The sequence below is a fragment of the Euwallacea similis genome, chromosome 7 (genome assembly GCF_039881205.1).
Source record: "Euwallacea similis isolate ESF13 chromosome 7, ESF131.1, whole genome shotgun sequence".
NCBI classification, from domain to species: Eukaryota; Metazoa; Arthropoda; class Insecta; order Coleoptera; family Curculionidae; genus Euwallacea; species Euwallacea similis.
The window spans coordinates 6,298,294-6,310,542 of NC_089615.1; the positions used below are offsets into that span (position 1 = coordinate 6,298,294).

Sequence of the window (12,249 nt, forward strand, 5' to 3'; positions counted from 1 at the left end):
TTATTCTAATGGCATACTCAAAAAGTGAAAACGAAAGAATCAGTATGGTTGAAAAACTGATCCTATTTTATAGTCACTTAAGAAATGTACACACGCAAAATTACTTAAATAAAGTCATTATTACTTGGCGTTTTATTTTTTGCGTGATGTAGTATACATAAACACGTACCTAGCTACATAGAAAGAAACCGTCCGTAGATCTAATACTTTAGAACAGTTTAATAAAAGAAAAGAAATGTAGCATTTTACTACTCAAAAAAGGAATAAATTAAAGTTTAGAAGTAATAAAAAGCGGAGGAACGTTCAATTAGAATCTGATAGGAGAAGCGATATTCTCGCTTTATAGAATCGCAGCCTATTTTATTTTAATAAATAGCACTTCGCTTTCAATAATTTACAAAATATTTTTCTATGCAAATTAGTTTACTTGAGATATGTGCTAAACACAAAAAAAACTTCCAAATCGTGAATGTTAATGCATAAAAGTCCTCATTTAAAATTAATTTTTTTACAGAGCTTTAGCGATTTTTCCAGCTGTTAGCTATGTAGTGAAGAGATTTTTCTGTAGTGGGACAATGTTTCCTTGTCTGAAACACGAAAACGTATTATTTTAGTTGGTAGGAAATTAAAACTTTTAGATTATAATGTGCAGCAATGTGAATATATTATGTGCCAATATTGCAAGAATATAGCTCTTGTTCCAATTAAATAGTTGGGAAATGTTTAGTTTTATGGAACTCTTGGTATTGTTCATTGGTAAAAATTTTGAGGTAATCGTTAATTTTCGGGTTATCGCAGAGATAGTATATTACAATTCAAGACGGGAAACGTTTCATTAGTGTCGAGAGATCATGATTGAGACGCGTAGCTTCGAGATAAATAATGTCTCGAGAGAGTAATGAAAATTCTCTTCGAGAAAAATATACTATTTTATTTTTAACCACTGATAAATTAATTTACCATCAAAAGGAAAGATGCATTAATCTCCGAACAAATGTATATCAATCTAATAAATTTCCTCGGCCCTCGAAAAGAAACTTCTATGTAGAATATGAATATTTTTATTATTTATTTTTGTTTGCAGTGGAATGCCATTTCGATAAATTTTGATATTATGTTACTTAGATTGTACTCAGTTGAAATCGAGTAAAAATCGCACGATCGCCGAGTAGCATACTTGTAATGAGCTTAAATTGTACTTTTTTTTCTCTTTTTTGTATTGCTAATAAATTATGCCTCGTCATCCAGCAGTTGAGTTCCAATTCCTGATACGCAAGCAGTTCACGCTGAGACACATACTAAAACTCTAATCTAGTGAAAAAAATATTACCCCTTACGTTCAAATCAATATTTGTCCTCACGGATCTGTGGTATAAAGGCTGCGGAGGTCGAAAATTATTCCCCAAAGGCGCTTTTGGGTGTCTTGATTCTCCTTGCATTAGGCGCCTCAATCCATACATCTGAAATCCAAAGAAAGTTCTGTGAAGTTAAAGCTTTGTACGTAATGAGATATTGCATTTCAATGCGCTCTTGGTTAATTTGAATTAAATCTGAATTTAATTTAGAGTCGTCACATATGACCATTAGCACTGGTATTTTGATATTAATAATTAATCAAAAAGCTCACGTTAAAACTTTAACATCAAGTAGTTTCAATAAATACCGAGACTAATGCTAAACCTCTATTTCCCGATTTCTATGAAAATTGTGAAATAGGGGCTTGAAAGCTTGAATTAAAGTTGTCAACACATTAATAATTCGGCCTTAAATAACCTACCTGCTGTTTGGTTATATAAATAGGTTTATTTAATATAATCCAAGTCACAGTTTCGTCACATGATGGCATAGTAGTGGAACCATCGTAAGTCATATAAAAATCAGTTTCAGGAAGAAGTCCCCTGATTGACAAACGTTTTACGTGGGCTTCATCTCCTGTAGAATTTCTTATCACAGTCTCTTTAAACGTGGTACCTACACATCTTACCCCCAAATCTTATATTGTCGACTTGATCAGTTATGTGCCTCAATTCTGGATTCGACAGATCTCCCAACTAAAACACTGGAATAGTTTCTTGAATAAAATGTTTTTAAATGTTACCTGTAGCAGCAACGAGACGACCACAATCCCCTGAGCTTTTCGTTGAGCCTCCGAGAAATTTGCGTAAAGTTGCGAGTTAAAGCCGAAGATTTGAATCTGTAACCGGAAAACTTCCGTAAGTTCTTCCCAAGTGATTACGGACTCATAAAAATAAGTTTACATTATAAAGACCGTCAAGATTGAAATTTTCCTTCTAATTTATGTGCGATTTTCAAATCTGTGCATGTTTAAAATTCCCGCGGAATTAGGGAGGAATTACATAAAAGGGATTATGCCCTCAAGTCTACAGCCGTTTCCGGGGCATTTAAGTTTTTAAAGTGAAATATGATTAGCGAATATTAAGCCCATTTATCAAATCCGCGCGAAAACTAATTATTCTCATTGATAATTCCAAAATTCCCGAGGAGATTTTAAGTTGGTTCGAAAGTTTGTTGCCTCGAGAAAACCGTATTTCTTATTATCTAGTCGGATTAATTTGGGAAATTAGTTTTTATCTCTCTCTCCGCAAGCGTGATATTTTATTAAAGTTTCCCTTGGGAAAATTGGGAATTTTGTTTTCGTAACATTAGGTAATTTATCACTATGAGTTAAGAGAGCGCATAAGTTATTTAGTGCGGTTTCTAAATGGAATGGAAAAATAGAAGTAAACTAACACATTCGCAACAGGGATAATCTACTTTCTAGATTCTGAAAAAACCGGAAAATTTAATGCAACAAATTAATGTATTTATTGTAAAATGAGAAAACATCTGCGACTTTACGATTCTACCGTTATTTCAGTGGTCCACCATGACTCTTGACGTATGGCTCTCAAACTGTACCTATCTCATAGTTACACGATATACTATGAGTTTGTCACTCAATATGCCTAGAGGTTCCGATATAACAAGAAATTTCTTTCTGCTTTCTAGTTCCTGTAATGGGAGTCATAGGGGCTACAGATACCCTAGGTATTTTGGTAATCCAGAAGATCACTTTGGCCACAGTATCTATAACAGATAAGTGGAAAACCTACGTTTTTTTATTCAAGCACTTACCTAAAATAGTCGTTGATTAATAGTTTTAAAGGAATTTGCCAGTGCTCAGTCAACGAAAAAACTTCTAATTGCACTGTGGATCATGGATGCATAATTGTGACCAGAGTTAACATAAACTAATTTGCATTTCCAATAAGCGATAACAGATCTCAATGGATAGTTACGGACATTGTAATGGATTATAAATTCGATTCGAACCTTGCTGTGACAATTCAGACCTCAACCAATAACTTCGTTTGTCCATTATTCCCAGAGGCGTTTTCCCCTTAATTTATGCACTCGTGTGTCTATTACTAACTTTTATTTTAACTATTCTGTTTAATTTATTGCGTATAGTGCATTTTCATGTTTCTCTGACCCATGTCATACATTTAGTATTGGAATAATGAATTCATATTCATTAGCAGAAAAAATTTTTGAACATTCTCGTATATACTGATGATTTCTAAATTGGGAAACGACAGGTGTAGGCTGTTTTGGTTTATATGATACACGATACACTTATATGCTAACAGGTTATCACTTCACGCAGATTATTCAACGAATTAATATTTCCTTGTTTCAATGTACAAGGGCGTTTTACTTGGACGCTCAATGGACTTAATTATTATTCCAGCCATAAAGTTCATTTACTTAAGCTAAATCTTATAAGAAAAATGTATTTAAAATATTAATTAAAATTTAAAATATTAAAATAGTAATTTATGTTGTTGTTTACTTAATATTGAGATTATGTTGGATTTGGTTTAAATGGGAATGTGAAAATCAAGTTCACAAGAATTTTTCATAAAGCTTAGATTTTTATATAATTCAGTTTACGGTGAACAATGCCTCTAAAATTTGAGTTTTTCGAAAGTACTCCTTTCCAAGAATTTCTTTTTTTTTTTTAATATTACTTACCTCAGCAGGAAACGCGTGTCCGTTGATGTTATGTTCACTGCCAAATTGGTCGTGCAGACCGTAATGAATGTGGATTTCATGGAATTGGTATCGATAGGACAAGGGTCCGCCAGTGATATTAATACGCTCATTTGGTTCATTGAAGACTGTAAAAATAACGCTGTGGCCTGTATTTGTGATTGTTCCGCTAATCTGCAAAGAAACAATAAAATTAGATTTTTTCAATTTACGAGTTCTTTGCTCATTGTGTCAAAAATGTACGATCCCCAACTTGAATCTTATAGATACTAGATGTAATACAAAAAAAAATCTAAAAATGTACTATATAAATTATAAAAGTTACGCCTAGGTAAATTAGACATACATTCTACCAATTGGGCAATTTCTCCATAGTCACCCAAAGATGTCATTTGAATTTGAAGAAATCTACAAAAATTTTCTTTTTTTGATTCATTTACAATGCGTATTTGATAGAATGCTAGCTATATCATATGGCAGTGAGAAATCACTGCAATTGCTTCGATTTCGTTTTTTTGCGTACATTTTATCATTAAAAAAGATAATGATTTGCCCAGGTACCTCCTGTTTGTTCGATCAGAAGACTCCTGTTCAGCACTACAAGGTAGCCAATGAGATAAAAATGATTCTTTGTAATTAGCAAAGGACAATGTAGAAGTTTCACTGTCTGATTTCGTAATGAATTTATATTGTTTAGTGTTTGATCTTTTTATGTTTAGTCTTTAGTATTGTTCTTCCATCTTTGGGACCTATCCGGAACATATGCAAAATATATCAAATTCAATGTAAAATGCACCTAATCTTCTGCTTTGTAACTAAATAAAAACGGTTCATACAATACTTACTCTATGTTTATCTATAAACAAAATTCTCAAATTCGGATCGAACAACAGTCTCTCTGCCTGCAAGTTAATCGGCGACTGTCTTCTTCCTTTATTGCACAGAGACCATTCGGGATTAATGAGCCCCCAAAAAGCCGGACCTGTAACATCAACACTAGATTTATTTTGTACCTTTTTGTAAAGTCAATGGACTATGTTAGTTTCGAGCAAGTATACATGTTGTTTGTTTTACGAAAGAAAAACATAAGTGCAACAAAGGTCCGGAACAAATGTTTAAAGTTTCTAGATGCGTATTGCTATTTGACCGGCTGCTTCGGATGAATTTTCGCTGAGTTTTCTGGACATTGTCCGAATCGAAAGCACCATGTGCAGCTGCCCTAGCAAATATTTACTTTAATTAGATGGGTTTACTTTTGAACGAGAATCGAGAAAAACCTTTGATTACTGTTGCGATTACAAGTTCTAGGGTCAGCAGTGTCAGGAGACGTGGTGTTTGAGGAAAAAGTTTCATCACTTTTCTTTCGATTAGAAGAAAGAAAATCTGCTGCTCCAGATGGATATGGTATAATATGAAAAGTGGTTAAACGCAAATAATTACTTTCTAAGTGCTTAATTATTGCTTAACTGAGTGCAGGTTCTCAGAGCTGCTCTATTACTATATATTTTTAGCCCTTGCTCTCGCATTTTAGCCTCATTTCTGCAGCAGCTGTATAATTAATAAACGTTAAACAGTAAGCGATGTTGTAGAGATGAGGTTCATAAGACAAAATTAATGTTTGTTCTGTTGTGGTCTTAGCAACCAGTAGAAGAACTTAATATAAACATTGTTGCAGCTTAAGTGTGAAAATTGTAAATATCATGGTTTTGAAAACTTAAATTTATCCACTTACCGGATATCCCATCGTAAGTCCACCATTCTTCCCAGCTTACACCTTTAACAGCTGAAATTAAATTGAGTATGAAACAATTGATTTAATTATGACGATTAAGTGCATAGTTGGTGGATCATTTTGTATTTGTGTTGATTATGTATTGAATGAAGGTGTATTTAATCATAAGTCTAAAATTATCAACAAATTATATTAACTAGTGTCTACTGAGTAAATAAGTATCAGAACATCTCATCAAGTCCGCGCTGTAAGTAATAACATAAGACCATGTTTGTTTACGTTTCGTGTGAACCAATGAAATGCGATATCTTTGGTTAAGCCTAAATCAATTTTCTTGGAAGATTTACTAAGAGATTAGTACTCGAATATGTTTTATCTAAATTCGTAGAGCAAGCCGTAATAAATTTTACATTTCAAATCAATAATAAATTATATGTTTGATTTTCCCATTTTTCGTTGAATCAAATAATATGCTATGCAAAGAATGAAATTAAAACTGAAACTCTACTATTATCATTATTGAAGTAAACAGCTCATATCTTGTTGTTTTTAATATTGGGCATGCTCGCCGCGCATGTCAACAGTAAACGCGAACCCACACAGTGCATGACAGTGAACACGGTATTTTTCACGGGAATGTCACAATGTAGCCTTAAAGTCAAATTTTCGAGAATTTCCAACCTTACAGATTATCAGTTTTCTACTAAATGCTGCAATCTTTCTGGGAGATAGGTCAGAAATATGCCCTTTTCGCTACTGCCCTGCACAAGGCGTTTCCAATGACGAAGTTTTTCTTGCTGTGCAAGAGCAAAAATTTCGCAAGCTTCTCAAAGTTTTCCTGCTCGACAAGTTTCAATTTACAGCTATTCAATAATGAAGACCTCCGGAGTCTTTTGATCCTTCGAGTATCATGGCGATTAATCCATATTTTTGACCTATAGAGCATCACTATCGAATTGAAATTTAACAAAATTTTTAGAAATTTAAATGAGGCAAGTTTTCTTCGCCACATTGTCCCAGTCCAAATCTCATCGTATCAAATTCACACAGACATTTACGAGAAAATCCAAACACTGGCCATTCAGATGAGCCTGTCCAGTATTTGCAGTCCGCACAGAACGGACACTGTGGGTGATAATTTAGTAAAAAATATGTTAATCGAGGTCATTTAGCACTCGTTTATACTAACTGCTTCATAACAAAGATAGTCCAAAAAGGTTGAGTACATTACAGCACTGAGTGCGCATTGAGCGGGGTGCCTGAATACGGTATTCATTTTGGAGTTTCCATAACTTTCTGTACAATTCGAATAGAATATTTTGCCTTATTCGTTTGTTATCATAGTTACATTTCTCTTATTTACAAGGTATCTCGCCGTTTCTATATCGAAACTTCGAATAAGCTAACTTAGTAAAGTATTGAGCAATTCTCACGGCGTGTTCCAAAAAATTAACTCATCAAAAATGAATGTAAAGCGTTCCGTGTTTTGCTGTGGGGAGTTGTTTTACTTGTTACTCCAATGCAACAAACGGTGATATTTCATGGGAAAATTTGCTAATATAGCCGGAATATACGATGTTCAGTACAAAAAAAAATCATCTGAAGTGCCAATTTTGCCAGAAAAACTGGTACCTTAATTTCGTAACACATAACAAATGAGATCATCAAAAATAATGGCCGTTATAGCTCCACAGATATACTGTATAGCTTGAATATGTTCAACTACCTGCCTTTTTCTTATGATTTCTTTATCGCCGGCACCCATTTCGGAATCGTGCAGCAAAATTAGAAAAAAATCACCTGATCGTATGAAACTCCTTCGTGAATGCATTCGCTTCTTCTACTAAAAACTATTCGTCACGCAAAACTATACATTTCCTATATAACTATAAAATAACTATTATCATAAGTTTTTGTAAGTTGATATTTGACTTAAAAATTCACAGGACAGGACACAGGATTCGCTGTGGTTTAAGTCGGCTTCGTTTGTCCTAAATTTAATAATACAGAAAAATGACTTTCTTAAATTTTATCAATGATTAAGAACATCATCTGGATGAAAAGGTTCCTTATAACAGGAGTCAAAAACCTAATAGCTTTTTCCAAAAAAATTACCAAAGTTGGTAACCGAAAAGCTGTGATAAGCTTTAAAATTTTAATAAAATGTTGAAAAATGTACGTGACAGATGTTGATTGTTTGACATGTAACAAAGAAAGTTAAAATGGCTTGACAATAACATTGCTAAAAGCAATTTAAAACTTAATTAATACCTAATAATATCAGGTAAACACGTGAAAATGTATTTTTTACGCGATTATGACATACTTTTGATTTGTGGAGAGGCGTTACAGAATTCCAAAGAAGCTAGGCGCATTTACGCTAATCGTTATTCAGAAAGAAAACTTCCAGCTCGACAAATATTTGTGAAAGTTTTCCAAAGATTTTTAGATATAAGTAGCGTAATTCTTACATATCAAGAACGAGGTCGACGCGAGCGAGAAGTCGGTTCTGAAGCCGAAGAATAAATTTTAAACCTTGTTGAAGAGGATTCAACAAGGAGTATTTGGAGTAGGGCATGCATGGACTCAAAAAAATAATTTCCCTACCATCCTATATATTGTGTGCCAAATAAATTGATAATTCGTTCGGAAAAAAATTGTTGCTCAGAGTAGAAGTGTTGTGCTTAACCCAGTTTCTGTCAAGAATTCACTTGGGCCTTGAATCTCTTGGTTCAGTACAAAAAGATCCACTTTTACTTCTAGCGACATAATCCCCTATTCCTCCAGAATACATCTAATAAAATTTCCATATGCATAACTGTCCCCAGAGTATTTAGTGGACCGACAATTTTAGGGCTCAGTAGGTCTCGAATTTTACGTTTTGTTATGTTATAACATTATAGATTTTATTGACAATTATTTAGTAATTTGAAGTCTAATTAGAAATTCTACTCGAAGTGAACTATGTGTAATCGACGAACCTCTAGAAGTAAACTAGGAGACAAACCAGCCCTTGGAAGGTCGAGAAAAATTGATTTAATTGTGGCATGTTTATGCACTGGGATTTGGCGTTACAAGGTGAACAACAATGGCTTCTTATAACGGATTTAAAGCGAATTTTTAAAGATTTTCGCATATATATTGGGCATAATCCTCTCAAGAGAATTGTGCCACTCTCTTCGCTTGATGCAGACTTTTTCATGGTGTTATTACTTCATACTTGCTAATAAAACAATATACTATTCCTACGAGGTGCACGTATTATTTCTTCTACAACCCATTACGGGAATAATAACAGAGATTCCCGCCTGCATTTTATATGCAACCAAAAAAGTGCGCGTTCCGATTCCGATAAAACTATCGTCCGACAAAAAGTTGCTTAGTCTGCGGGCGCTCTAAAAGGTCATACTATAATTATACTATAAATTCGGTAATATATAGTATTTATGAGATATCATGTATTTTATACCTTAATCTGGCCGATTTCGGAATGAACATATTTTTCTGTAAAACTATTATTTGTCCACTGGCTGAATTAACATTATGTAGAAAAGAGATACAACATTTTTTAGCGAATTGTTTCAAAATTGCATTAAATGTTACATACAAAATCGATATGGAAACAAGTTCTACCTTTTTACTTTTCTACAATTGTTTCTTTTAGAACTTACCATGGCTGTGCAAGAAGCAAATTAACCAAAACTCCCAAAACGTTAAGACGCACATTTTATGGAAATATTTCAAAAACTGCCCAATGACATTTTTCTGCGTTTTGGTCAATCCACAAATTCCTTAAATTCATTTTTATCATGCTCCCTACAAATCGGCAATTTTATACATAAAATTCCTAAATTTTTTTTATATAAAGTACCTTTGACTCACCTTAAAAAAAATTATTCCAACTTAAGACACAATCATCAAAAGCAATATCTCGTAGGTTTAACAAAAACTTAACAGCACGAAACTTTTGGTGCACCCTTAAGAATATAACCGCCTCTTTAAGAGGTTGGAAACTATGTGAACTTAGCGTTTAAACCTCGTGTTAGCTTCGTCGCTCTTTATACAGGCTGAGCTAACACCTGTTGCTGCTAAAATTTTGAGGTACAGAAATAATGAATTACTGACCGATAACAATAATAATTACATTCATCATGAAATTGTGATTTTGAGTGTGTTTTTGCACAAATAATACCAAGCGCGCCTGTAGGTAATAGTACAATCCCAAATGGGAAAAAAGCATAAATATTGTTCTTATCACTATTTCACACGTAGGTATAAAGGTGTCTCAGATTTTATGTTACAGCAATCATCTGTCACATAAAATCTGCGAGGAGATAAAATAAAACTTTGTAGAGATAAAAGAAAAGTTTAAATGCAAAAGTTATAAGATCGAGCAAGAGGCTGACCATAATTTTAAACATACAGGGTGGCTTAAAAACGCGAATTGGAAATATTTTTTTATGCGAAACCCTTTGTGTAGTGTTGCATTTTTTATTCCTCGAAAATTAAGATTATTTGGTTTATTTTGATTTTTAACCATTTTCCAAATATCAAAGTTTGAAATTGCCCCTTTGAGAGGTCAGCGAAATTGACTCTTTTTTCATTTTTGCTAATTTTGGTTGTATTTGTTATATTACCCGTAAATATAATAAGAACGATTTGAAATTATTTAAAAATAAACCTGCGTATACAGTGTGTTCCATACATATAAGACTGAACAACATGGGGATCATTCAAATGGTAAGAGACACGGAGTTGATTAAACAAGAGAAAATTGGGCAATGTTGAATTTAATAAAGTGCAAATTTCTAAAATCTCATAGCTTTTGAGTGCGTCTGAAAATATTTGGAACGAATTGAAATTTCAGCAAATCGTCTTTGTTTTTTTCATGGCTTGATTTGAAAGGATATTTTGTCATGTGTGATATCATGTAAATTTAAAGTTGAATGCGACGCAATGAAAGGTAAGCAAAATTTGAAAATTTCTCGTTACCAACTTGGTACATCCGCCAGTTGAAAGTGCTTTTGACTAAAAATTTATTTTTAAAAAGAGTGTAGTTTATTGCATATATACAACAAAATGCCGGTAAATAATACTCATATTCAGGGACCCTTCATATCTTATCTATTCACATTATTTTGTATGATAATACGTTGGTCCAAAACATAATGATGGCATTTCTATAAACAGCACTGTTATTACTCTTGTTATTATAAAATTTGTAGGTGAACGATATGTACTGAGTGTGAAAAGTTTATTGCCTAGTTACAAGTATGTTTATTCCAGTTTTATCACCTTACTATAACACAACAATTTAGAAATGAATAGGTAACGAAGTGAGATTAGATAAGATAGGGATGTTACAGATGTACATGCTTTTACAACTTCATTCAGTAATAAAAAACAGAACACTTATTTAATCGTTCTCCGCCTGAGCACAAACCATAGTACTAACAATAGAAAAGGTAAGAAGGGATCATTTATTTGTACCTTCATTCTCCAAATTTTTGGTATGTGTTTTTGATAGCTCCGACTCAGCATGGCTCCTAAGTACAAGCTGATCTATTTTAACGCTGCTGGGCGAGCAGAACCTATTAGATACATCCTCTCCTTCGCAGGGCAAGAGTTCGAAGATTCAAGAATCAGCAGAGAAGAGTGGCTCACTTTAAAATCGAGTAATTTACTTTATAGCGACTAGAGTCAATTTAAGATTCACGTTATATTTCTTACTTTATATAGAGACACCTTTTGGTAAAGTCCCAGTTCTGGAAATTGAAGGCAAGTTGGTGTCTCAAAGCAACGTAATTGCCAGATACCTGGCAAAACAATTTGGATTGTTAGGGCAGGACGAGGCAACAGCCCTCAGAGCTGATGAGCTTGTTGGGGCTTTAGATGATATGAGAATGGGTAAATATAATTGGGAAATGAATTTGTCTTGTGGGTTAATGATCGCCTTTAAGTTACAATGAGGAAATTCAGAGAAGAAAATCCCGCGGCTGTGGAAAATCTCCAGAAGGAAGAGAATTATTTTTTGGATAAGTTTGAGAAAATTGTGACTGAGAGCTCATCGGGATTTCTAGCTGGTTCCCAGGTAATTTTTTATAAAAATTATCTCTAGAAGCGCATCCTTAAAAATCTAATTTAGATTACATGGGCTGATCTGACGTTCGCCTCAATCCTTTCCAGTGAACCCATTTCCGAAGAAATTCTGAAATCATATCCAGGGTTATCCGCCTACGTAGCGAAAATTAACAATTTACCTGGGATTAAACAATACTTGGCCCAGAGACCGAAAAGCGATCTACCACCCAAGGGACCACATCGACATTAACTTACATATGTATATTCATTAATCATCTTTGTTCAAATAAACCTAAGAAACGCCATCTTATAATTTCTTTTAACCTCATAATATGACACTGCATAACCTTTGAAGTCTGGGAGTCTATGGCAATAAGATGTGC

At 33.7% G+C, this 12,249-nt stretch overlaps 2 protein-coding genes across 2 annotated transcripts; one reads left to right on the forward strand and one right to left on the reverse strand.

Annotated features, from left to right (window-relative positions):
- Nucleotides 1-465: 465 nt before the first annotated feature.
- LOC136409998 (carbonic anhydrase-related protein 10-like) lies at nucleotides 466-9,695 on the reverse strand. Its single transcript, XM_066391889.1, has 10 exons — nucleotides 9,668-9,695; nucleotides 9,457-9,601; nucleotides 5,786-5,836; nucleotides 4,899-5,035; nucleotides 4,036-4,227; nucleotides 2,099-2,194; nucleotides 1,985-2,051; nucleotides 1,778-1,932; nucleotides 1,338-1,460; nucleotides 466-587 (listed from the first exon to the last, which is right to left on the reverse strand). Exons 2-10 carry the CDS (start codon nucleotides 9,509-9,511, stop codon nucleotides 519-521), a joined length of 945 nt encoding a protein of 314 aa, XP_066247986.1. The 5' UTR covers nucleotides 9,512-9,601; nucleotides 9,668-9,695; the 3' UTR covers nucleotides 466-518.
- A 1,435-nt stretch (nucleotides 9,696-11,130) lies between these two features.
- On the forward strand, nucleotides 11,131-12,171 carry LOC136409999 (glutathione S-transferase-like). The gene is made up of 5 exons (XM_066391890.1): nucleotides 11,131-11,250; nucleotides 11,313-11,460; nucleotides 11,525-11,692; nucleotides 11,746-11,876; nucleotides 11,931-12,171. Exons 2-5 carry the CDS (start codon nucleotides 11,325-11,327, stop codon nucleotides 12,114-12,116), a joined length of 621 nt encoding a protein of 206 aa, XP_066247987.1. The 5' UTR covers nucleotides 11,131-11,250; nucleotides 11,313-11,324; the 3' UTR covers nucleotides 12,117-12,171.
- The last annotated feature ends 78 nt before the right edge of the window (nucleotides 12,172-12,249 follow it).